Source organism: Opisthocomus hoazin, chromosome 1 (assembly GCF_030867145.1).
Source record: "Opisthocomus hoazin isolate bOpiHoa1 chromosome 1, bOpiHoa1.hap1, whole genome shotgun sequence".
Classification (NCBI taxonomy): Eukaryota; Metazoa; Chordata; class Aves; order Opisthocomiformes; family Opisthocomidae; genus Opisthocomus; species Opisthocomus hoazin.
In genome coordinates, this window is record NC_134414.1 from 90,840,152 (window position 1) to 90,866,717 (window position 26,566).

General features: G+C 41.0%; 1 protein-coding gene across 1 annotated transcript in view; it reads left to right on the plus strand.

Moving 5' to 3' along the window:
* Positions 1–26,016, plus strand: part of BEND2 (BEN domain containing 2) — a 38,205-nt gene extending 12,189 nt beyond the window's left edge. The window contains exons 3-12 of the mRNA XM_075429014.1: positions 2,585–2,745; positions 3,897–3,968; positions 4,153–4,242; positions 8,534–8,638; positions 10,700–11,186; positions 12,419–12,619; positions 13,565–13,686; positions 14,316–14,529; positions 16,017–16,220; positions 22,414–26,016. Of these exons, the coding sequence (XP_075285129.1) occupies positions 2,585–2,745; positions 3,897–3,968; positions 4,153–4,242; positions 8,534–8,638; positions 10,700–11,186; positions 12,419–12,619; positions 13,565–13,686; positions 14,316–14,529; positions 16,017–16,220; positions 22,414–22,649 (1,892 nt within the window). The 3' untranslated portion in view covers positions 22,650–26,016. The remainder of the gene's footprint in view (positions 1–2,584; positions 2,746–3,896; positions 3,969–4,152; positions 4,243–8,533; positions 8,639–10,699; positions 11,187–12,418; positions 12,620–13,564; positions 13,687–14,315; positions 14,530–16,016; positions 16,221–22,413) is intronic.
* The last annotated feature ends 550 nt before the right edge of the window (positions 26,017–26,566 follow it).

The window sequence follows — 26,566 nt, forward strand, 5'->3', positions numbered from 1 at the left end:
TTTGCATGTATTGGTCCTACAGGGTGCTGCCGTCTCTGAGGCTCACAGCTCTGGGGGTGCTTAGTGTTAGGAGATGAGTGCTACCTTGGTCTGCATGGCAGGGACAGAGGGATGGGGTGATCTGGGACAGAATGCAAACTCTGGAGCTTGGTGGGAGGGTAGGTAAGTTTTAATGTTCATCAAAGAGAACAAATGTTAAGCAATTACATATGTTTTTTTATTGTCAAGTCACTGGTTGTGATTCCAAAATGATATTAACTCTACCATAGATCTTGCCTAGGTAGCACGTCAGCTCTGCTACAACATTTGGGATCTTCATGCAAAGACAATTTTTTTTTTCTAGCTTATGGTGCTGAATATATTACTACTTTTATGTCCTGCCCCTGGCTTTTCCTTTTCTAGTACGTAAAACAAAATCAGTTGTCTTCTGCTTTTCAGTATTTCTCTTAGCTTGTCCCCATCCCATTGGATTGGCTTTCTCCTGTTTCACTTCTTAGTTCTTCTTTGCAGTCAGGCTATAGAAGTAGTTCCATTATTTTGCAAAAGAAATAAGAAGTACCCTTGTAACTTTTTTTCATGCAGCCCCTTTTATGTGGGAAGAACTTACTGCAGATATCCACAAAACTTCCCCACCATACTTTCTCACCTTGGCCTAAGCTCCAAAAGGCTCCTTCACAACAGATAGAGTGGTGGAAACTTGGTGTTGCCTCTTTATGCCAGCTAAGTTTTTCTCCTTACATCTCATAAACCTTCCAAGGTTTTGTCTAGCTTCTTAAGCTTTACTTGTCTTTTAATATCTTTTCTTCAAAAATTACTATCTATATAGTGCTTGGCCCGTCTATACCTAAAATATACAGAACTCAAGAGGAAATAGTTACCTTTTTTTTTTTCCTTTCCCTCTTAATGTGTTTTTATTTCTTTTAAAAAGACCTGCTGTCCCGTCCCTCTCAGTGAGTAAGGGGAAAGTGAGCTTTTCAATTCTCTGTGTGGTACCCAGGAGTCACGACGATGACCAAGAGGCTTGACTAAAAACAAAGCTTTACTTGGAATTCAGTGAGATTACAAAAGATGTTAACTTTGTGACTTCATAACTTTACTTCTAACTCAGTAGGCTTAGAACAGGTATTGACTTGGCAAACTTACAACAAACTACAAAATATAGCAGATTGACAGACTTACAACATTACCCTTACGTGCCTGTGAAGTCAAGAGACAGAGGGGAAAGCAAGAGAAGGAAGAGAAAAGGTATCACCACCCTTGGATCCAGCGGCAGTCTTTGCTGGTGGTCAGGGTCCTCCGGTGGTGGGTGTGTGCCAGGGAGCTTGCTCACTCTGGGTTTATACCTCTTGGGTGCCTGTTCTCATAGCTTCTCGAAAGTTGTCAAAATGAGTTGGTGGGCTTGGGGGTCATTTGGTGGTCTCACAACCCCCTCCCGCAACGCTGGTCGCTGCCTTGCACAAGTGCTTAACTTTCTTGCCTACGTGGCATCCCAGAGGGAGAGAGGACAAGGGGCAATGGGCACAAACTGAAGCACAGGAAGTTCCATCTGAATATGAGGAAGAATTTCTTCACTCTGAGGGTGACGGAGCACTGGAATAGGCTGCCCAAGGAGGTTGTGGATTCTCCTTCTCTGGAGATATTCAAGACCCGCCTGGACAAGGTCCTCTAGAACCTACTGTAGGTGACCCTGCTTCGGCAGGAAGGTTGGACTAGATGACCCACAGAGGTCCCTTCCAACCCCTACCATTCTGTGATTCTGTGAGGTGGGTTTCGCAAGCCGGTACCCTGCCACCCCAGGGTTCTGCTCCCTTGTCTTCCACACTCCCTTATCGAGGTGAGGAAGTTCCCAAAGCACAGTGCCTGATTTAGGATTCTGCTTAATTCGGTGTCTTTGTATCCATTTCTCAAGATGGATGTTTGCGACAATTGCTCAATCCGGCCAGGGGCTGTGCACCGGCCGTAGCCCTTTCCTGAAAGTTTGAGGTAGAAACCTGTAAGTGATGGACAGGCAGATTTGGCGGTAGAGAAAAATGTGCCAGGCCCACGTATGAAGAGGTGGTGTCCTTGTGGATATTTCATGTTTGGAAATCCCTGACCCACACTGGCTCAACAGAGGAGTTACCTGGAGCAGGTCTTTTTTGTTGCACAGTGTTTCAGTGACAAAGCTGAGTGGGAGCCCCTAAGGGTAGGGAAGGGACAGCTGAGGACTAAACAAATGGGAACAGTGTTTTACATTGTGGATGTATTGCCTGAATTTCAGTTAGCTGGTTTTGCTGGGGTTTTGAATTCTGTGCCTTCATACAGTTGGACATGGAAATGAGAGCAGAGAATCAACAATGAAAAGTAAGGCAAATGAAGTGGAGGCTGGAGAGAGTTTGGAAGAAAGAATAGAAATTGAATTTACCGATTTCAGATCTGAATAAATTGGATCAATACATGTTTAATATGCTGCTAAACAAATTTCAAATAACCAAGTGTTTTGAAAGGGAAAAAAAAAAGGGCCACTGTGCATGGTTTTTGTAGTGAAATGTTTCATTCGGTGGGAAACCTGCTGATGTGCTTTGCTTTCTCTCCACTTTTGCAGGAAGCGAAGGCTTATCAATGCTACCTGAGCGAGTGGCATCACAAGCGAGCCGTTCTGCAAGTGTGCAGAGAGGAAATGCTCACAGCCCCGAAAAAATGGATTTTATGTTTTCACAGAATAAAAGAAAACGACTAGCCCCTACTCTAGTGGAACAGAATGTGGTATGTTTCGCCAAACAGCAGCTCTTTGTTTTGGGGCCAGTTTCAATGTTACTGGAAATGTCATTTTTCCTTCACTTTTGTATGCTCATTTGATGACATGCCAGTGCAGGAGTGTGGGTATTGTATCCGTGCAGAGCATGGAAGCTTCTAGCAAGAGCAGAACTTTGTTGTGCTAGATACTGTACATGTGTATAACAACAGCTAATGTACAGCAGAGAGTAACTTATACAAATTTTCCATGTAGACACTTTTTTTTAAGTAAAAATCTCTTTGTGCAGTTTAGGATGACAGGAGCTGAAACTTAAGGTAGTAAGGATTTGCCACCATAACAATACTGTCCAAAGATGGACTATGTATATTGTTGACTTGAGGCAGTGTGAAGCTTAGTTCATGTCACTGTACAAAGGTTTGTTCTTACATTCCAGCAGTCAAGAGTGTCTTTAGTGCTATAACAGCAGCTCCACTGTTTAATTCTGCCTGTTGTAAAACAAACAAAACCAACACCCCCCCTCAACCCTCCAGCCTTCCTTTTTTAAAATATGATTTGAATAAATATGACTTAGTTTAAAAAAAAAAAAAAATCCCCCCAAAACAAACCCACAAAAGACTCATGAAATCCATGATACAGGGTGGACAGGAACTGCTCCCATCCAGTGAAAGAAAAATGTCAGAATTGTCCAGGGGGTGGCACTGTTGATTCCTGTCTAAAAGCATTTTTCAAGCGGTAAGAAAATTACATCTTTTAGCTTGTGAATAGATATTTTTACAGCTTCTGCGTGCAGAGTTATACCCATTGAAATAAATATGCATTTTTTTCAGATTGGTTTATTTAAATTAGTGTAGAAATCTACATGGAGTTTCAGAATTGAGTAAGCCTGGCTTAATAGTACGTAGATATCTAGATGAGAAAGTTCTGGCCTTAGAATAACCAAATAAAAATACACATTCTTATATAAATTTGCAAGAGGTTCACGTTAAACCAGAAGAAGATACTCTTAAATCAAAAGTGGGAGCGCTTTTGTAGCCAAGGGAGAGAATATAGCTAAAACCGAAAGTGTCCGGTTTGGATTCCTAACAGGTTCTCTCTGTAGTTTATATTTTTCATTCTTTCATTATTCTAAACATTAAAAGTTCTTTGTGTTGTTTCTCAGATGAGAAGCAGGGAAGAAGAATATGAAGATAGTGACAGTGTCATTTATGAGTATGAACCAGACTATGAATGTGTAAGTTGACTTTCTTTTGTTGGACTGACTTTGGAAAGCTGCTTTGGGGCTGCGTGTTTTGAGGTAGACTAAAATAACATGCGAGGTTTGAAGTTGTGATTTATTGGCTTAATTAGACATCCTAAGACTATGTATATGCTACTAACCTGTACTCTTTCTTTTAATTATTATTTTGATGAAAAAGGGGAGTATTGTATCTGAAGCTTCCTACACTGAAGCTTCCTACACTGGAGACCAGCAGAAAACTCTTATGGAGGTCCTCAGTTATTGCCAGGTATTTTTTTTTCTTTGTGTCTTAAATGGCATTTAAATAATTTTAGTTAAATTTCAGGAAGATTTGCAATCTGTATTTGATAACATATGACTTCAGCCTTTCCAGTTGTTCCTTTGTTAGTTGCTCACTTAACTTCAATATTTTCAATGAAAAAATAATCTATGTCTTCATATTCTCTGAACTTTTCACACCATAGCCGGCAACAATACTTTTCAAATATTAAGCTTTAATAAAAATGTAAAGTCTAGTGATGTACTGGGAGGGACTTCACAGGAATGAGAAAGATCTGACTGTCATACACACCTAGCTTTTAGTACACGAGGCTTGCCAAAAGTGTGCCAAAATCCTGGTAGTGTTGGTTTTGGCGAGTTCTTTGCTTTTAACTTCTGAAGCAGTAGCTGGCAAGGTGGAAAATTAAAAGCATCACTTATTTATTGAGGTGAACACTGAAGTGACTCTGGAGTCACAGTGCTCTATAGAGTGGAAGACATTTAAGCCATGTTTTAGGGAGGACAATTTGTGAGTGGTGTGTAGCCAAGTGTTAGTGTCTTGTAAGTCTCCTTAAGCATATATTCAGTAATGCTGTGGAAGAAAATTGTTTAAGACTGCTTGACTAACGTTATTGCCACCAGTCTGGGAATGGGTGCTGTCGTAAGTAGCGCTAATGAGAAGCTATAGCCTCTGCTGCCTTCTAACCCCTTTCTGTCTACTTGACCCCACTGCTATACCCTCTTCCCAGTAAATCTGCCCTAGGGCTACGTGAAGCCTTTTAGTAATGCCTTTACTGTCCATACTGATTTAAGGTCTTTTAGTGCTTCCTTGAGGTATTTGTAAATTGAAAATAATTTTAAATTCTAGCTACTACAAAGCCATATATGGATTTTTCATAACCATATTTATTTTAAAAAATTTCTCTGTCTAGTTATGCTGTAGATCAACAAAAGAAATTTCTTTAGTTAATTGAAGACACATTTCCTCTTTGTAACTCATGTAGTTATAATGTCTTTGTGTGTTTTTTGCAATAATAGCTGACGACATATGCCTGATAAGTATTTTCAAGGTGGCAGTGTCATTTCAATACTGGATTGATATTCTGTTATCTGATTTCTTTATACTGTTATGCACAAAGTGTATGTCTGAATTGCTGTGTAAGCATCATGTTTGAGTTGCTAAATCCTGGAAACACTAAAGAAGGAACTTTCTATACCGCGCAGGAATGTGTATCAATAACTGATGGACTTCAAATGCTTTGATTTGTCTAGCTTTTAGGTCTGAAAATTTGGGCCTTTACAATACTACTTCTAAAAAGTTTGCACGTGGTTGCTTTAGTAAGGCAACACAAATTTTTAACATCTGAAAGAAAACTTGACCTGGGGGATTGACTGAAGATCAGACACTTTCAATAAAATAAGTAGATATTTTCAAATTCTTTACCTTTCATTCTGTGATTATAAAAAATGTGGATGCAATTGATTTCAGTGCCATGGTTGTTCTGAAAGTCCTGGCTGAGTTGATTTCTCCATACATCATTTACCCTCTCATTTTCACAGAATCGTAGGATGGTTGAGGTTGGAAGGGACCTCTGGAGGTCATCTTGTCCAACTCCTGTACTCAAGCAGGCCACCTAGAGCTAGCTGCACAGGACCATGTTCTGATGGCTTTGAATGTCTCCAAGAAGGGAGACTCTACAACCTTCCTGGGCAACCTGTGCCGGTGTTTAGTCACCCGCACCATAAGAAAGTGTTTTCTGATGTTCAGAGGGAACCTCCTCTGTTTCACTTTGTGCCCGTTGCCTCTGGTTCTGTCACTGGGCACCTCTGAAAAGAGCCTGGCTCCGTCGTCTTTGACACGTCCCTTCAGGTATTTGTATGCATTGATATGATTCACCCCTGAGCTTTCTCTTCTCCAGGCTGAACAGTCACAGCTCTCTCAGCCTTTCCTCACAGGGGACATGCTCCCATCCTTTCATCATCTTCATGGCCCTTTGCTGGACTCTCTGTAGTATGTCCATGTCTCTGTCGTACTGGGGAGCCCAGAGCTGGACCCAGCACTGCTGGGGCTTTGCCACTGCTGAGGGGAGAGGAAGGATCACCTCCCTCAACCTCCTGACAATACTTCGCGTAGTGCAGCCCAGGGTACCATTAGCCACCTTTGTGGCAAGGGCACATTGCTGGCTCACGTTCAACTGAGTGACCACCAGGACCCCCAGGGTTCTTTTCTGCCAAGCTGCTTTCCAGCTGGCTGCCCCCAGTACATACTGGTGCCTGAGGTTGTTCCTCCCCAGGTGCAGGACTCTGTACTTCTCCTTCTTGCTGAACTTTTTGAGGTTCCTACTGGCCTATTTCTCCTGCTTGTTGACATCCTTCTGGATGGCAGCAGGACCCGTTGGTGTATCAGCCACTCCTGCCAATCTGGTGTCATCTGTAAACTGGCTAAGGGTACACTCTGTCCATCATCCAGATCATTAATGAAGATGTTAAGCAGGATCAGACCCAGTATTGACCGCTGGGGTACTCCACTAGTCACTGCCCTTCGTCTAGACTTTGTGCTGCTGATCAGCACTCTCTGGGTCCGGCCATTCGTCCAGTTTCCAGTCCACCTCACTGTCTGCTCATCCAGCCTGTGCATCAACAGCTGATCTGTGAGGATCTTATGGGAGACAGGGTTGAAGGCCTTCCTCAAATCCAAGTAGACAGTGTCCACTGCTCTACTCTCATCTACCAGGCCAGTCATTTAATTGTAGAAGTTTATCAAGTTGGTCAGTCGTGACTTCCCCTTGGTGAAGCCACGCTGTGACTACTCCTGGTGATATTCTTGTCATTCCTGTACCTGCGAATGATTTCCAGGATTAGCTGTTCCATGACCTTTGCAGGGATGGAGGTGTGGCTGACTGGCCTATAGTTCCCTGGGTCCTCCTCCTTGCCCTTATTCAAGATAGGAGTGACATCTGCTTTTGTCCAGTCTTTGAGCACTTTTCCCGTTTGCCATGATCAATCAAAGGTTATCAAGAGTGGCATCGCGATGATATCTTCCAGCTCCCTCAGCACATGTTGGCACATCCCATAAGGCCCATTGAACTTATATGTCCATCCAGTTTGCTTAAGGATTCCCTGACCAGATCCTCTTCCTCCCACTGTGTCTTTCTTGCTCCAGCCTTTCCCCCTGGTCTCTGGGACTAGGCATTCTGGAAGGCTGGTGTAGCTAATAAAGACTGAGGCAAAGGTGGCAGTGAATGCCTCAGCCTGTTCTATGTCCTGTGTCCTGTAGCTGGAGAGAGTCCAATGGAGGGCTATGAGGATGATGAGGGGGCTGGAGCATCTCTCCTATGAGGAAAGGCTGAGGGAGCCGGGCTTGTTCAGCCTGAAGAAGAGAAGGCTGAGAGGGGATCTTATAAATGCTTATAAATATCTGAAGGGTGGGCGTCAGGAGGACGGGGCCAAGCTCTTTTCAGTGGTGCCCAGTGACAGGACAAGGGGCAATGGGCACAAACTGAAGCACAGGAAGTTCTGTCTGAACATGAGGAGGAACTTCTTCACTCTGAGGGTGACGGAGCCCTGAAACAGACTGCCCAGGGAGGTTGTGGATTCTCCTTCTCTGGAGATATTCAAGACCCGGCTGGACAAGGTCCTGCGCAGCCTGCTGTAGGTGACCCTGCTTCGGCAGGAGGGTTGGACTAGATGACCCACAGAGGTCCCTTCCAACCCCTGACATTCTGTGATTCTGTTACCGGGTGCCCCATCTCATTCAGCAGTGGGCCCACATTTTCCGTAGCTTTCCTTTTGTCACCTTGTTGTGTTTGACATCCCTGGCCACATTCAGTTCTAGTTGGGACTTGTACTTTACAGATAGTATGTTTCTAAATATATTTCCCATTGGCGATATAGAAATCAATATTTTGGTGGCTTTTTGTAAGTTTCCAAGTACACAGGTAGAAGGCTTATTATGACTTGCATAATATGTAACTTTAGAGCTTGTCAATAGCTTTTCAATGTCAAGCAAAATGTACCAAATCGGTAAAAATAAAATATCTGCTGGAAGCAGTAAGAACAACCTTTAAGTGTCAGCCACGTTGAAGTCACAGGAGTAAGATTCTCTGAGAATTCTTTTATTGTTGTTTGGATTTTGTGTCTAAGTTGATCTTTAATATGCTTACGGAATGTATATATTATCTACAGATCTTACATAGTTTTAGGGAGGGAAATTTGCTGTTAATTGAACTTTCTTGATTTCTTCAAATTTAAATTGGGTTCTTGTGAAACAATACTGTTTTCACCCTTACGTTTATTGTCAGGCCATGTATGATGCCATTCAGAAATTGGATAGAAAATTTGACCTGCTTCATCGGAAGGTCTCAGAAATGCAGCATACTCGTGTAAAGCCACTGCTACTCAAACCTGTGAGTATTAAAGACCTAAGACGATTTTTTTTCTTTAATTCTCTCACTTCCTCTGATGCTTATTTTTTAAAAAAAATCATCTCTTTTCAGCAACGTTAAAATGGTAGCAAAGTAGTAGACTTAAAATCTATTTCAATTAAATTATTCTAGATTTCTTATTGTATGCAAGCTTCAGTCTCTAGTGTTGTTATTGACCAGTGGTCACAGAAGGGCCAGTGATCCCCATCAAATTCAGGATGCTGTGACAGATGCTGCAAAATTCTGTTTGTATCGGAAGGAACAGAAAGGAATTGTGTAGGTTACATCTTAAACTTCGGTATATTGGTGCTGCTGCTTTACGAGATACGGCATGCTGTCTTACTGCTTTCTGTAATTAGAAGAGAGTTTGTGTGTCACTCAATGGTTCAATTGACTGACTGATTTTTAGATCTCAATAGTGTGTTGTCATATCCATTATGATATAGAATTATTTTTTTCCTAATAAAATGGGTTTTTTCAAAATTTTCAAGGTTTCATATTGAGTACATGGTATCCATTTTGTTCCTATATGGTTAATCCACTGTTAACTAAGGAGACAGAATGTTAGTACTTGTAACATTGCTCTTGAAAAGAAAAGAAAAACATGAGGTGATTTTTGAAGGTCATAAAATCCATAATGACCTTACTTTGTCAAAAATACTGCAAAGCTTTTAATGTGACAGAGGTGATCCTGCTGTCAGGAGATGTCAAGACATCAGCAAGGCCATTTACTTTCAGGTGGGTAAAAGTTATTACATACTTGTGCATGTCAGTTATCAATAGGATACTAGGTTTTACTTGGGAATGTGTTTTTGTTGACAACTCCAAACTTGTGCTGTCCACACATCCAAAAATACGAGATTCAGGGAATAAACTGGTCTTGTCAGCTATGCTTGGACCCTATGATCTCTGCACTCTTACCCTCCCTACTCATCAGGTAGGATGGAAGCTGCTTGAATGTTCAAAGTGACCTGCACTACTTTTTTTGAAGAAGGCTTTGATTACTGTAAGGGGGAAGCCAGCAGATACAACATGCCAACGATTTTCTTAGGTTCTGCTAGCACTTTATCTTTAAAACCATCAGGAATGCTGTATACTGTTTTATAGCTGTACCATTGTTGCGCCTGTGATGGGCTAAGGATAGAAATAAGGAAAGGCAGGTGGTAAAGATGCTTTTTTTTTTTTTTTTTTTTTTTTTTTTTTTTATTTATTAGATCAACTCCAATAGCCAGAGAAGTGGACAGACTTTCAGGCACATAAATCTTTCTTCAGGTCATAGATTTATAAAGGATATAAGGGTGGTATATAACCATATTTTTATAAACAAATAACAAAAAAGAAAAAAGAAAAACAAACAAAAAACCACACCCACATGTGTCAGCTACATTTGGTAGCTCCTGCTCAGTGACTTGTATTTTGAGCTAGAATACATGCTTTAGGGTACATATGTTGCTTAATGAAAGTACTTGGTGTAGTGGAAAGCATAACATGTCTCTCAGTTTGTCTGTCTTAAGTCTCATTATGTCTAACCCTAATATTTTCAGCTAGCAAGTAAAGAATGAAGAGCCAGCCAAGAGGAAAGTGAATTATTTTTTTTCTTGTTTGAAAGGAACCTAACGATGCAGTGGAGACATCCATGAAAATTCAGCGGACTGGGTTGATGGCCGACAAATTTTAAATTTTATTTTGCCTGTTCTTTTTTTTATAGAGCTTTTTTTTAAGAGCCTTTACAAAGCTGCCCTTCTCATTATATGTATTTCTCTGGCTTTTTAGAATGCAATTGTGCCAGCACCCCAAGTGGGAAAAAAACTTGAGAACTGTTGAAGCTGACCAGATAAACTCTGAGTCTTGGAACTACAAATGAGAATAAAAGAAAGTAATGGGAAGGCTAAAAAGTAATAGCACTGACTTCATTCATGACAATGACATGTCTGTGGCAAATATCATAATTACTAAAATCTAGTCTCCCTGGTTTGCAAAAGAAAAAATTACCAGATAAGTCTAATTTAACCTTTTTGATTGTTTTCTGAATCGCATTTGCAGAAACCAGTTGGATTTACGTACAGAAGTTCCAGTCATTTGCCCCAAGGAAAAATAAGAGTACAAAAATCCATGGAAAGGGAATCAGGTCTTCATCTGTCTTCACCAGGCCTTGGAAGGCATAGCCCAGTCGTAAGGGTTGTTTTACAAAATGGCCATGTTCAACAGAGTCTTCAGCTAAAGTCACAGCAGTCTGTTCACAGGCAGAGCCCACCACTCCCCACTATAGTTTCTACACATTCATTGCATTCGTCATACACAGCAGCTAAAGGGATGCCTGACCTTTCTCCACAATCAAATCTTGTCGCCAGCATTGTGGAAAGTACTGTCAACATTGCATCTCCACCAGTGGCATCCTCATCGATGCCAGCACCGTCTGAGACCAGTCTGGGAAATAATGCTGTGGTGGTAAACTACAGAAATGCATCTGGGAGTGTGAATGTTAGTAAAGAACTACCATCTTCTTCAGTCTCCATCAATCCTAGCTTTGGTGAGTTCATTAGTAATGAATACTCAGAAACAAAGGCTAAAAAACTGCTGCTAGTACAAAAAAATACACCTAAAGAAATCTCTTTATTGTTACTTAGCAGAAGTAAAGGAGCAGAACTGGCTGCCAGGACACTGCCTTACAAGCATTTCTATAATGGAATAGTCTTTAAAACTCTTGAAACAAAGGTCATAGGAATGTTTAATATGTCAGGGATCACTTAGAAACTTCTGCAGTGTATATACAGTTGTATAGACTACCACAAGCGTTTGATTTACAGTACATGCTTTGAGTTCTTTTAAGACTAGGCCCTCTCTTTCTTTCTTGGTACCCCTTATGTAAGCTATTTTTAACCTGTGTATGCATCATAAATAATCTATGCATGCTAGGCGTATGCTTAAAAAGGCAAAAGAGATTGCCAGTAAAGCTGAGTGGGGCAAATGGCTGTATACGTGTTCTGCATTTAAGAAAGCAACTTACCTGATTTGTGTGAAGGAAATACCCGCTTTCTTCTCATGGAGGATTTTATCAGTGAAAAATTCTTGCTATCCTCAAATCCTCCAGTGTTGGTTTGTTTCAAAATGCTTAATTCCACAGAAAATTAAGAATTCCAGAGATAATTTCATTATAGTAAACAAGCACACAGAAAATGGCATCACATCTTAAAAAGTAATGCATTTCTTTCTAAAGTTTAAATGCCCTGAGTTATGTGGAAGGCTGGGCTATGAGTTTTTGATTGCTTTTGGTCTAAAATATAAGTTCATACAGATGAAGACCTGCACGAGTAATAGGTGAAATACTCAGATATCTATCTGGAAATTTGTAAACAGTTTATGATTTAGCAGTACTATGTATGGATATGCCATCCTTCATGAGTCATTGTCTTGAAAACGCATGGTATTTGCACGCGTGCAAAATAGACCAGTCTCAACATTTTGGACTCTTACGTGTTTAATGTATTTCCTTGGGTGTTATTATTTCAGTTAGTTATGTTGGCGGTTAACATGCATTCAAAAGATATTTCTGCTACCATTGCAATTTAAAGCTTCTTTTGTAAGAGCAAAGATAAGCAATATATAAGAGAATTAGCTGTAGTAGAGATCATACACCAGGAAGATATACCAAGAGTACCATAGAGGTCAAGAGAAAGAGTTTGAGAAAGTATTCTTGTTTTAACAACTTGCTTGGGATTTTTAAATTTTTTTTTTTCTTTAAATGTTTTTGTTTTACAAAAGAGTTTGTTGGTGACCCAATGAGAAATGTAAAAGTTCTTGGAAACTATTTGATGAAAGCTCGGCAAAAGACTAAACCAAAGTATGCAGCGCGCTACTTAGTTCGTGTCTTGTTCCCCAAGGAAACGTTACTGTGCAGCATTATGGGAGTGAGTGCACGGGGACGCAGAACGTTGGAACCAAACAAAATTGCTGCAATAAGAGGTATGCTACCTTTCAAAATACACAGATAAACTTCTTTAATACTTTAATACCTAACATTTTTAACTTACAAGGAGTCCTTTTCTGTATGTTTCTGCTAATCATTGTCTAGCAACTGGTAAACTGATAAATGCAGTGGTGTAGTGCTTCATTCTTCTGTGTCTTTTGGTTTTAAAATTCCTGCTTTCTAATTCTCTATGTTCATTTTCCTTTAATGTGGATAAACCAATTCTGATTCCTCCTGGTTTTGTCACCTTCATGTTTATCAGTCTGTTTCTAAATTTTTCATTACAAACTTATTTTGTGTGTGGCATGGGTTTTGTGGGATGTTGGTTGGTTCAGTTTTTGTTTGATTAGTTTTTTTTATGGTCATGGTATACTTGGGACAAACATTAACTGGTGATTCTTAAACACTCTTCTTTCACTTAAGTTCACTTTTGTTGTTTGAGAAATAGTGAAGATGGGTAGGGCATTTTTTTTTTAAAATGTCAAGCCATTTACACAGATCCCATGGCATGTATCTGTGAACCTATACATCTTCCTCTTTAAAGGATGGGAGTCTACTTAAGCCTTGTGAAGTTGTTGGAGCATCAGCAGTATCTCATCTTTTTGGGGGGGGATTTTGTTTGGTTTTTTTTTTTTCTTTTTAAAGTTAGTAAGATAAATCACACCTTTCCCCTAATTCTGCCAGGAAATGCTGAATCATAAAAGCATTATTCACAATACCTCAGAAAAGTATCACTGCACATCTTAAATTCATAGTGCTGCTTATCTTCAGAACATGAGTTTACTGTCTTTTTATTTAAAGCTGGAAATCTAAAGCTTGTAGATAGAGAACAGTAAAAGTGAAGCATTTCTTAGCTTCCTCTCTTTCTTTCTAAATCAGAATGCTTCTAAATACCACTTTTTGTCACAGATCTTAAAAAAATTTCTATGTTTTATATGCAGAATTTCTTGCAACTAACTTTCCAAACTATGATTTGAGCGAACATGGAAAAGACTGGAAAACCTGTATCACAAATGTCAATGCTATGATCCGCTGTTTACGCTCTGAAACAAAAATAAACCCAGTAAGTTATCTCAAGGTGATAATTTATTAAGTAATAAGTTTGTGCTTCTTTCTCAAATTAACTACTTGAACTCCTCATCATACAAGTGGTCTAATTGGAAATTCCTTGGATTCTGTTTTTGCATTGCTCAGCATAGGCCTGCTGACTGCAGCATTAGTTCCATATGGGGAATACTGAAAGCATACCCCTTTCTCTTGCTCTGCCTCTTCCTGCTCCTATGTCCAGCACTTAGTGAAGAGATGTATAAGCAGAAAATAGTAAAATGAAAGCACTGTAAATGTTGCCTGGAAGTAGTGTCAAATTTGATTGCAAGCTTAAACATGTAGCTGCTACCACTGTTTTTCACAGGCCTTCCTTCAGATATATCCAGCCATGCATTTCAGATTGGTATTTAAACATCACTCCCAAAATACCTGTAACTCCATGTACCTCTGCTTCTAAAAAGCTTTGTGCAAGTCTGCGAATATTTAGTATCTGTTTCACCTGATTTTCATGATTGAAATTCTGGAGTAACTATATTGTAAATATCTGGAATCTAATTTATATTAAATGCAAAATGAGCTGGAACACTAATTATAAAACTGGTAGGCTTCTCCCAGTGCATGTGCTAACCTCATTTAATGTTTCAGGAAACAGCTGAAGGGAAAGAAAAAGTTGCTGATACTCCAGATACACCTCATTGTGTAGATTTAAATTATAATGAAGATACTGAAGGCAATGCTCAAAACTCTCAGGAAATGACCAGCTCCATAACTGACACATTGCAGAATTCAGGCTTGGATAAGTTTCCAGAAGCTTTCCACTCACCTTCAGTCAAGAAACCACAGTCTTTGGAACCTATGGGTAAACTGGGAAATTTTCATCTTCTGGATTGGTGTTACATTTTTAAATGGTCTCAATGAGAGGCAGAAGATGCTATTGTAGGCGAAATTGTGTAGTAAAGGGATTTACTGAACTGTGTGACTCTCTCTCAAGGCAGTCACGGTGTATATATAGTAAATCTTCATGGGAGCAGACAAGAACATTGTCTGGCTAACAGAGCACGTTTGCGTCTACTAATGTGCCATAATGCATATCCACTGTAAGACTGGAAAGTTCAGCTGTAAGATATTCTGTTCAGTTTCTCTGAATAATTATTTTTCAAGAATTATTTCACAGTTGCCTTTTTTTTATATGGTAGATATTCCACCTTAATGGAGTAAGCTAGCTCAAATATCTTAAGGGTGCGTGTCGGGAGGATGGGACCAGACTCTTTTCAGTGGTGCCCAGTCACAGGACAAAGGGCAGTGGGCACAAACTGAAGCACAGGAAGTTCCAGCTGAAGATGAGGAAGAACTTCTTCCCTCTGAGGGTGACGGAGCCCTGGAACAGGCTGCCCAGGGAGGTTGTGGATTCTCCTTCTCTGGAGATATTCAAGACCCGCCTGGACAAGGTCCTGTGCAGCCTGCTTCGGCAGGGAGGTTGGACTAGATGACCCACAGAGGTCCCTTCCAACCCCTGACATTCTGTGATGCTGTGTTTCTGTGTGAATGGTATTGCAAATTCAGAAGAAAAGCACATCTTTCTGTAAAACTGACTGTTTAGGACAATAAAAATCTTAAAGCAGCCTTTATACTTTTTTTTTAATAAAAATGCATAATATACAAATGCATTGGAAAAGATTCCATGTACAGCATGTGATGCCTCTAGAGAGCTTCAAGGAAAATGAGCTGAGATTAATCGCCCTTGGAAATAATTTATTTGATTAGAATCACTTTGGGGCTCTACCAGATCTGCTCCAGCACCCACAATTTGTTAGTACTATTCTGATCCAACAGGCCTCCTGATTTGCTATACATTTTGGGGTGGATTTTTTTGTTTGTTTGGGTTTTTTTGAGGTTTGCAGTGGAGTAAGATTGAACTAGTTTAAAAGTATTCACTGTGGTTTCAGTTTTCACTTAGAGGATCTAAGCACCATTGAAATAGCAGAACTTTTATTTACTTATGTAATTGGAATAGCATCATCTTTTCATGTGAGATGAAAACAATTTAGAAAGCAATCATTAATAATGCAGGTTACGTTACTAGCATTACTGAAAACATATCAGAGATGCAGTTACATTGTTGTAAAACAGGCAAGGTTTTTGCTACTTGGACATCTGTCGACAGTCTGTTGCAGTTTAATATTAACTGTAGCATTATGATTTTGTTCTGGTCTTTCCAAGCAAGTACAGTAGTTTTGGGGAGAACTTTGCGAGTCCTAGTTTTAGGTAATACAGCCACTTTGAAGCATGGTCAGTACTGGATAAGTAAAATTTCTCTCTCTCTTATCTCTCTGACATCCTTTCTAGAACTTCTTGGAAGTCCATGGCGCAACGTTCAGTTGCCTTTCTCAGTCATTTATGTAGCTAAGGGGAAGTCTCGGCCAGAGTTGTCAGCTCGCTACCTAATTCGTCATATGTTCACTGAAGATGTACTGGTAAAAAGCAATGTATATGGTAATCTTGAACGTGGCATGAGGCCACTGGACTGCAACAGAATTAATGCTCTCAGAGGTAAGTAAGAAAATCTCTGTTCAACTGATAATGTGGGGAAATTAAGAAGAGTGATTAACTTCATATGCTATTAACAAACCATGGAGCTTCAGAAATAATCTGTGAAACTGTTATCGCAAAAGTCAGGGTTCATTTACCCGGTGTGCAATACGCCAATATACACACAGAGATGAGGTATTTTATTGCATATTTGCGCAGATGTGAGTGTCTGTCCGAAGGCAGCACACCTCATTCACAAATTGACAGTCATTTATACACTTAATATTACCATATTCATCTTCCTAATACATATGCATTGTTATTCTATTAAATTATTGGTTAAAGTTTCTTTGTCCCACATGTTAATTAGTACACATGCTCAGTTTCTTCGTCTTTTGAGTCTGGGTTATAAGTGGGGTAGGTGGTCCATGAGTCGGTGGTCGCGATCTCCCCCTGCCAGAATTACCTTTCCCCTAGGTACCGGTTTCTTTTGGCAATCTCAGCAGCTTTTCATAGCTTGCTGGCTATTCTTACGGTTCATCACTCTCTGGTTCTACTTTGGACAGGTACATCCTTCTTAGGAAACAATAACACATTATTCAAAATCCTGTTTCTTAGTTTCTCTAAACCTAGTATTGTTCATTTTAAACTTGTAATTTTAATAAGGATAGGGCTTTACAGAAATACCTACAGCAGCAATAGTCTGGTTAATTTCAATGATCATGTCGCATTTTAATTCCCCTTCTTATTCCTTAGTATAACAAAACTGTTATGATGGGTATTAGTGCAAGCAGTGGAAAAAGTTGAGAGAAAGTAGATGAAGTTATATTTAAACAACTCAAGGTAGTCTCCAGATGACAAACCTGGCTTGTATGAGAAAATTCAGTCTCCATGGCATCTGCTTGAAAGGGCAGCACAGTGGGAGATGGAAACAGTCCCAGAGGATTCTGGGGAGTGTCAGGGATAGAAAGGGCAGGCAACTCAGGACTCCTACAAGGATGCCATGAGGTTATGCAGGGAGAAAATTAGAAAGGCCAAAGCCCAATTAGAACTTAAACTGGCTACTGCCATAAACAACAATAAAAAATTTTTCTATAAATACACTAACAGCAGAAGGAGGGCTAAGGAGACTCTCCATCCTTTATTGGATGTGGAGGGAAGCATAGTGATAAAGGCTGAGGAGAAGTCTGAGGTACTTAATGCCTTCTTTGCCTCAGGCTTGACCAGTTGTTCTCAGGGTACCCTGCCACCTTAGCTGGATGTCAGGGATGGGGAGCAGAATGAAGCCCCTATAATCCAAGGGGAAATGGTTTGCAACATGCTACACCACTTAGACGTACGCAAGTCTATGGGGCTGGATGAGATCCACCCAAGAATACTGAGGAAGCTGGCAGAAGTGCTCAGCAAGCCACTTTCTATCATTTATCAGCAGTCCTGGCTAAACAGGGAGGTCCCACATGACTGGAAGTTAGCAGATGTGATGCCCACCTACAAGAAGGGCCAGAAGGAGGATCCGGGGAACTACAGGCCTGTCAGTCTGACCTCGGTGCTGGGGAAGGTTATGGAGCAGATTATCTTAAGTGCCATCACACAGCACGTACAGGACAACCAGGTGATCAGGCCTAGTCAGCGTGGGTTCATAAAAGGCAGGTCCTGCTTGACTAACCTGATCTCCTTCTATGACAAGATGACCTGCTTAGTGGATGAGGGAGAGGCTGTGGATGTTGATTACCCAGACTTCCGTAAAGCCTTTGACACTGTTTTCCACAGCATTCTCCTGGAGAAACTGGCTGCTCATGGCTTCAATGGGTGTACTCTTTGCTGGGTAAAAAACTGGCTGGATGACTGGGCTGCAAGAGTGATGGTGAATGGAGTTAAATCCAGCTGGCAGCCAGCCACAAGTGGTGTTCTCTGGGGCTCAGTACTGAGGCCAGTTCTGCTTAGTATCTTTATCAGTGATCTGGATGAGGGGATTGAGTGCACCCTCAGAAAGTTTGCAGACGACAGCAAGTTGTCAGGAAAGCCAAAGCTCAGCTAAAGTTGAGATTTGCAAGGAATGTCAAGGGCAGCAAGAAGACCTTCTACCAAACATAAATCGTAAAAGACTGAGCAAGGAGAGTGTTGGTGTGTTGCTGAATGGGGCAGGTAATTTCGGCTGAGGTGCTCGGTGCCTCCTCTACCTCAGTCTTCACCGTGAAGGTCTCCTAGGCTTCTGGGTGGTGGTGGTGGTGATGGCGATTTGGAACAGTCAGCGTGTTTTTACCTAGGGTAAATCGTATTTGACCCACCTGATTGACTTGTGTGATAAAATAACTGGACTGAATTTGTGGACGAGAGGAGAGCAGTGGCTGTCACTTAGCTTGATTTTTTTTTTTAGCAAGGTTTTCAACACTCTCTCTGATGATATTTTGGTATTCACGTTGGGATGTTATAGTTTGGGTGGGTGGACAATGTTAAAGGACTAGATGGATGTTTGTGCTTAGAGCGTAGTGGGTCATGCTCTATTTGGGTGACTGACACATGGGGTACAGCAGGGGTCTGTCCTGGTACCTGGCCTGTTTAACATCTTTGACTTGGACACAATGGAGAACACAATGGAGGTTTGCATTTGACAGCAAATTGGGACTGTATTAACAGGTGCACAGCCAGCAGATCAAGGGAGAGGATTATGTCGCCCTGTTTAGCGCTCATGAGTTTGCATTTGTATTACTGCATTGAGTTTTGGGCCCCCTAGCACAAGAAAGAGATACCCATAAACCTGGATGGCCACCGAAAGGGACAGGGAACTAGAGCACTTGCCCAGTGAGGAAACTGGTCTTATCTAGTCTGGAAAAGAGAAGACGCCAAAGGGCACCTAGTAGCAGCCTGCCACTAGCTGTCTTCTCAGTAAACTCCTTCTAGAGTCAAGCTGTTTGCAGCATTGAATGTTTGGAGGATGAGAGACCACACGCATAAATGGAAATGGGAGGTTCAGACTGGGTACGAGCAGACTCCTTTTCCCCATGAGGACAGTCAAGCAGTGGAGTATGTTGCCCCATGAGGTTGTGCCATCTATGTCTTTTTCCACACCTCGGTGGACAAAGCCCTTAGCAACCTGGTCTGACGTCAGAGTTGTCCCTGCTTTGAGCAGAAGGTTGGAGGAGAGACCTCCTGAGGTCCCTCATGGCCTGAGTGACTGTGATCAGAAAGGGATAGATTCAAGTGCCTCGCCCCTTTGAGGTCTCAAAGGTCAGCTGTCCCTGTAACTTAAGAGGCTCCATTGAGAGAAAAGGTCTCAGCAAATGATTTAGTTGCTTAGAAGCTACAGGTGGGGTAAGGACTGCTGCCAAGTGAACAGGCAGCGTTTTGAACTAGACCAGTTTGAGCTATTTGAATAACAAATCTTTACAGAAGTGTGTCATTTCAAATAACATGCAACAGCCTCTTGCCTATTCCACTGTATGAATATGGACAGTTTTGCAGTTTCCTCAGCTTCCATGAATCCAGGATGTCTTCGGGAAATTGGTATTATTTATTCTGTTTGCAAATGCTATTCTAGAAGCAGAGGGAGAGTGTGTTATGGTTGGAGTCACAGCAGATGTTTTGCCTTCTGCATTGTTCTCACTTCAGCATTAAGACTGCTGGATCACTGATCCATGCTCTTTCCTGAGAAGGAGTCTTCTGTTAGTCTCATTCAGTCCAAGGCTGGATAAAGCAAGCAGAACAGTGACAGTAGAATTAGCATTTAACAGTTCTGTAGCAAGTGAGGAGGAATGTGAAGCATGTTGTAGGTAGAGAAAGTGTATACAATATCACACAGAAGAAAAGTTGGCATTATCTGGTAAGATTTAAGTGTGGCCAGCACAATGGTGTTGGGGGAGAGATCATCAGGTTTTTGGTGGCCATTTGCTCCATGGTTAATACAGTGTCTTAAGAGAGTTCAACGTATTTCAAAAGGTTTTGTCATGCAATATAGAAATCTCTCCACCTTTTCTTTAATTTTCTGTGTTCTTGTATTTTCATTGTAAAAGTTGGCTTTTTCAATGAGAAATCTGAAGAGAAAAATACTTTGCCAGGAATTCTTAAGTTCTGCTTGTGGGATGTTATTGACTGGGCTGGATCCCAGGCTACAGGCAGTGTAATAGCAGAGTGCCTTCAACATTTCCCAACACCACTAGATATCCTTATGATATCACTGTGGAACAGTGCTCACTGGGTTAGTAGGGTTGCATATTTGTTTGATTGCCCTCATATGGATGGCGCTCTTAGTCGTATGATTTAGTTTCAGGTAGTCCTATGAGGAGCATAGGAGGGGGACTTGGACTCAGTGATCCTTACGGGTCCCTTCCAACTTGGGATATCCTATGATTCATCACACTATTTTGCAACGTGCATCTGCTAATAAATCTTGAACCTGCTTCTTCTCCATGTCTGGAGTATAGAGACATTGCAAGGTTGTTAGGATCTGGACAGCGCAGCCTAACCGCTCTGCACGTGTGTCAAGATTGCCTCTGAGGATACAGCAAAAGTGCTAAATAAAATGGAGCTGGGACTTGGAGTCTCTAGGGTGATGTCTGGGTATGGCTCAAGGGACAGAGCATGCCAGAAACCATTCCCAAGATGGCAAGACTATACTTAAGAATGGGCTTTCCCAAACTGTGCGTATTCCTTCACCACCAGCCTGGGAAGCTTTGCCACTTAAAGCATCTCCACATATTCCCATAGTACACATATTTTGTTTCATGACATTTTGAGCTTAAGAAGCATTCAAAAGATGTATGAAGTGTGTCTTAGGGATGCAGGAACACCACGTAGGCTCCAGAGCAGATGACAGACAGTCCTCTGTGTTACGGTTGCAGCCAGGCCATGTCACTTGGCTGTGGGGTGAGAGGGCAGTCCCTGGCCCTGTTTTATTTAACATTATAGCATAGTCTGACTGGATGGCAGCATCCGCTCCCTAAATGTAACCGTGCAGAGCAGGAAGGGGCCCCGCATAGCCTTATTGTAGTCCCAACAAGCACTCAATATCTGTGAAAGAGAAGGTGTAATGTAAAAGCTGTTATGTGGGCCATGTACAAAGGCTCTGTAGACCTGGTGGTAGGAATTCTTGTTTTGTGCTGTAGCTCTGAGGCCAAGCATTTTCTTGAATTTGCTGTCAGGGATGGAGGGGAAGAAAGCCTGGCTGCTGCTCCAGCCAGCAGCTTGTGTGTCCTTTGTCAGCGTAGTTTATTACAGGAGCGTTCTGAGAATGAAAGACCTAAGGCGCTCTCACTTCCCCTCTCATCCCGCCCGGGAGCAAAGTAAACTGCAAGAGCACAAGTTTTTTTCTCTGTTATTTTCTTCCTTCAGACCCATGCTTTTCTGGCAAAATAGGTTTACAGGTTTGGAACTACAAGTTAAGATACCAGCTGTGAACAGTGATACTATATTAGATTTTTACTTGCTAGGAAGAACGAAACTGACATCATATCAACTAGCTATACCTTTTGTTATACAAAGGTAAATCTAGATGTTAATCAGAGAAGTAGAAGTAGTGTTGCCTTTGATTTGAAATTACAACTGAGAATTCCTTTTTGGTGCTTATTTAAGTCTTTTAGGGACTTGCTTAGAGAAAACGTGTAATTCAGCTAAGTTCAGAAGGACAATCAGTAATTAAAATATAAAAATTAAAATCTGTTTTTAAAACTACTCATTTCACTTGTTGAAGGAGAGAAAGGTGCTGTAGTCTTACCTGATTTATCCCATAGCTACCAAACTGGAATATTTGTTTATTGATCTTGTTGGAGTACGATAAGGAACAAGCTCTTGCAGTATTTCTGTCACTGTTGTTTCTCTACAGCTGTGTTATGCTGAATTGCTCTGTTTCATTTCAGTGAATGTAGTTGTCAGATATCTTCTGAAGGAGGGCTTGGTCCTGCCAAATACTGGTTATTCTAAAGCGGAGCCTGAGATTTCTTTGCTCTGGTTGGCCACATTAAAAGCTGAAGTACATGGTTACAAGCTTTCTTTGCATATTTTGTTTTTATGCTTAGACCTTTTGTTACTGATTTTCAAATTAAACAGAAAGAGGGAGGGAAAGATATCTGCCCTATAACTTTGCTCTTCAAGCCTCATAATGTGCCTAGCTGTCCTGTTTTGGTAGGACGCACTTGTTTTGGCTTAATTACGTCCAAAAAGAGTATATAGCTTACATAAATAATTGATAACTCACTATTATATACTTGTTTATTTTTAGACTTTCTTCAAGAGAATTATCCGTCCTTTGATCTAAAGGAAACTGGACATGATTGGAAGGCATGCGTGGCTGCCATAAACAGCACAATCCGCAGTCTCAGACATGACCATAAAAAGGCTACAGTGGGAATCCGCCGGAAAGTCTTGGCAGTGCCACCGATGAGCGCAAAGAGTCCTCCACAGAGTCCTGCTTCAGTAAAGCCATTTGAAAGTGACACTATCAATCTCACGGACTGAAGCTCTCTAACATATGTCTCAAATCTTAATTTAGCAGGTTTTTATAAATCCCACTTAGAAGCCTATTACATGGAGTTGTCCTATTATACCGAGTTGTCAGCAGCACTAAATAGTATTATTTCACGAGACCAAAATTAGCAGGAGACTTGCGAACCTTAACTCCTTATATAAGCAGCATTTGTGCTCCTCAGAAATTACTTCCACTGTTCCCTGTAGCATTTGCAATGTGCTCTCCCCCAAAAGCACCCTTTATTCTCATGATTCATTGACTCTGAAAGATTAATCTGATTAGAAAAGATGTACTTTGCAGCACGTCAGCAGAAGCAGATAGAAATGTGGAGAGGAAGGAATAGTCTTCCTTGGAGGAATACTCATAGCCAGCGAAATTATCTAATTATGTGTGAGGAATGAAATTTGCTTGGACAACTAGATACTTTAAGCAAAAACATCTAATATAGAAAGGAAAAAAAAATTCTCTTTCATCTAGCTGACTTGTTACATCTCTCTCTCACTTTTTGGCCTCCTATAGCAGTCTTTGTTGTAGGATAAGGAAAGAGGCAGATACCACTGTAAGTACAGTTGGTAATATTTTCTTTGCTCTGATTTAGCTTTACAAAACCACAAAAAGCATCCAGAACAAACAGTGTGTGGTTGTTTGTTTTTTCTTGATGAAAATTAGAGAAAATACTTCTTCAGGGGCTTGGTCTGCTGTTCAGTTATGTTAGACATGTGTCTCATCCACTCGTGTGGATGTCCACAAGATGCAAATCTGCTGCAACTTTCATCTAGAGGATGATCCTAATTCAGATTTGAGAACCAGTAGTTTCCATCGGCTTCATGTCATTGGTCCTTATGCAGTCAGAGATGACCAGCATCAGTGATACACCTTCTCAAGCTCACAATCGTAGCTTGTAATACTCAGGTCTACAAGGCTAGGTGTGTTTGCTTTGCTGTCTGGGTTGGATGCTGTTCTAGAAACTTGTTATCCTGCCTTTGTTAACTTAAAGTCTTGAAAGATGTGCGGTAATTATTCACAGAGTGACAGAATGGTTGAGGTTAGAAGGGACCTCTGGAGTCATCTGGTCCAACCCACCTGCTGAAGGAGGGCCACCTGGAGATAGCTGTCCTAGACTGTGGCCAAATGGTTTTGGAATGTCTCCAAGAATGGAGACTCCACGACCTCCCTGGACAGTGTTTGCCAAGGCTCCGTCACCCTCACAGTGGAAGAAGTGTTGAAGGCCTTCCTCAAGTCCAGGTAGACAGTATCAGCTGCTCTCCCCTCATCTACCAGGCCAGTCATTTTATTGTAGAAGTTTATCAATTAGGCATACCTTTGACTCATGTATGTCTAGTTTGCTCGAGTATTCCACGATGAGATCCTTTTTCCACCCAGTGTGTCTTCCTTGCCCCAGCCTTTCCCCCTGTCTTTGGGACCTGGGATTCCTGAAGGCCAATCTTGCTAGTAAAGGCTGAGGCAAAGCAGTGGAAAAGTGCCTCTTCCATCTCATTCAGCAGCAGGCCCACATTTTTCCTAGCCTTCGTTCTGTCACCTATGTACTTACAGAAGCCCTTCTTGTTGTCTTTGACATCCCTGGCCACATTCAGTTCCAGTTGGGTTTTATCCTAACTTCATCCCTGGATGCTCAGACAGTGTCACTGCATTCCTCCCAGGTTGCTTGTCCTTTCTTCCACCCTCCAGATTGTTCCTTTTTGTGTTGGGTTTGTCCAGAAGCTACTTGTTCATCCACACAGGCCTCCTGGCATTTTTGCCTTACTTCTTGTTCGTTGAGGTGGAGCTCTCTGGAGCTTGGAGGAGGCTATCCTTGAATTGTAACCAACTTTATTGGGCCCATCTTCTCTCCAGGGCCCTAATCCCCTAGGACTCTTCCTAGCAGATCTTTGAGGAGACCAAAGTCTGCTCTCCTGAAGTCCAGGATTGGGAGCCTGCTTTTTACTCTTCTCCCTCCACTCAGGATCCTGAACTCCACCATCTCGTGGTCACTGCAGCTAAGGCTGCTTTTGACCTTCACATTCTCAACAAGGCCTTCGTTGTAGGTGAGTATGAGGTCCAGCAAAGCACCTCTCCTTGTTGGCTCCTCTGTCACTTGGAGGAAAAAGTTATTGTCAGTAATAAATATTCATGCCCTTGCCTTTCCTTTCTGTCCACACAACACTTACATTTATTAATGCACTGAATTATATATTAAAAAAAAAAATCCAAACAAACTAATTTTGAAAATTGGATGTTGAAGTCTCAAAAATAAATTGAAATTAATGACTATATATATTCAAATTTCATGTCCCCCCTCAGTTTCATTTTTAATTTGAAATTCAACAGCAGTAACTGTACAGAAGTTAATGGTTTTTTTGTTGGGTGGGTTCTTTGTTGTTTGGGGCGGGTTGTGTGGGGTTTTTTTGTTGGGGTGTTTGTTTTCACAAGAGGAAGTATTTGGTATATGCCTTTCTGTTACTTGTTTTTCCAGCATCAGTCACACAATCCTCTCACTCTCTACATATTGGTTAACTGGTGCGTGCGCTTGCCTTGCCACTTGCGTTATCTCTGAGTGCAGTCTCAGGTGTCCAGCTTCTGCAGAGAAAGAAGCTTTTCGGAAGGCTGACACAGGGAACCAGTTTCACCTCTGAAAGCCAATGCAGCTGTGGCTTCCATAGTTATGCCTGTGTACATAGCAGAACAAGGTGTAACTAAATCTGTCTTCTCCAAGGCAAAGGTTTCATGGTTTGTGGGTTTTTTTCATTAGAAATAGGATAAAATAGTGAGGTTACTTGTTCTCATTTTAACTTCATAACAAACAGGCAGTGTTTATTATATACAGTATACGATCAGCTTTTTTATTGCAAGTTAGGATATGCAATGGCCTTATCACATATGAAATTAGTAATTTAAGTTTCCCCTACCACCTCCTTGTAGAAGTCTTCTGTAGGATTTAAGAAATAGGCTGAATTTCTGATTTTTTTACTAGAAACTGTACTGCAGATTTGGTTGTTCTGGTTTACTGCTAACAAATTCTATTACTGTTCTATACAATTGTTCTTGTAAATGCCAAGAACTTTGTTGTGTGTAGATATTACTAGTTCCAAACCTCAGAAAAAGCCAAAAATGCTTATATTTTTTTCGGTAGTTTTATGAAACTTTTTCATTGTTCTTCACAGATTTTAATAGTAGAATGATATATTTATTGAATGACCTGTCTGGCACTGAAATCTGTTAGCGTGGTGCATACCTATAGCTTCCATACTGAAAAGAGAATTGAATAATTGAATAAAAGTAGAAATAGTTTTCTTGTTTCTGTTTCAAATATATCAATTTTTGCTAACTTTTATAAAATAAAATTACTGTATTTTGCTGTTGGGAATAAAGTATTTTGCAAATAAAACTAGCATATAGCTCCTTGACTACATACGTGTGTCTTAAATATTTCTTGCACCATAGATCTACAGTTCAGGTACAGTTTCATCTGAAAAGATTCTTTCGATCTCCTTTCAAGAACAAGGGCTTTGAGCAGATCTTCTGATTGAGGGGAGATGATTTCTAAGTTTAGACTGCCTTGACTGATTCAGTAAACCAAATCAAACTCTTTTGGACTTTGCTTGTCAGTTACAGCTTTGTGTGAGCTATCTGAAATGGAGATTTCTGCAAGAGGGTACAAGTTGAGTAGAATTTCTAAGAAACTCCTTTAAACAGGTGCATTTTTAGTAGACTAGGCCTTATTCATGCAGTGGAATCAGTCTGTGTATTCGTCCTTATTCAAGCAACAAAACAGGGCTGGAGGGCAATCTGCTTGTCTGAAACACTGAGAATTCTGCCCTGTCCTCCACTGTTGTAGCCCTAATACCTGTCCCTGATGCAAGATGAGTCCTTCCTCTGTACAGTAGATCTGGGCCACTTTGTTCATGCA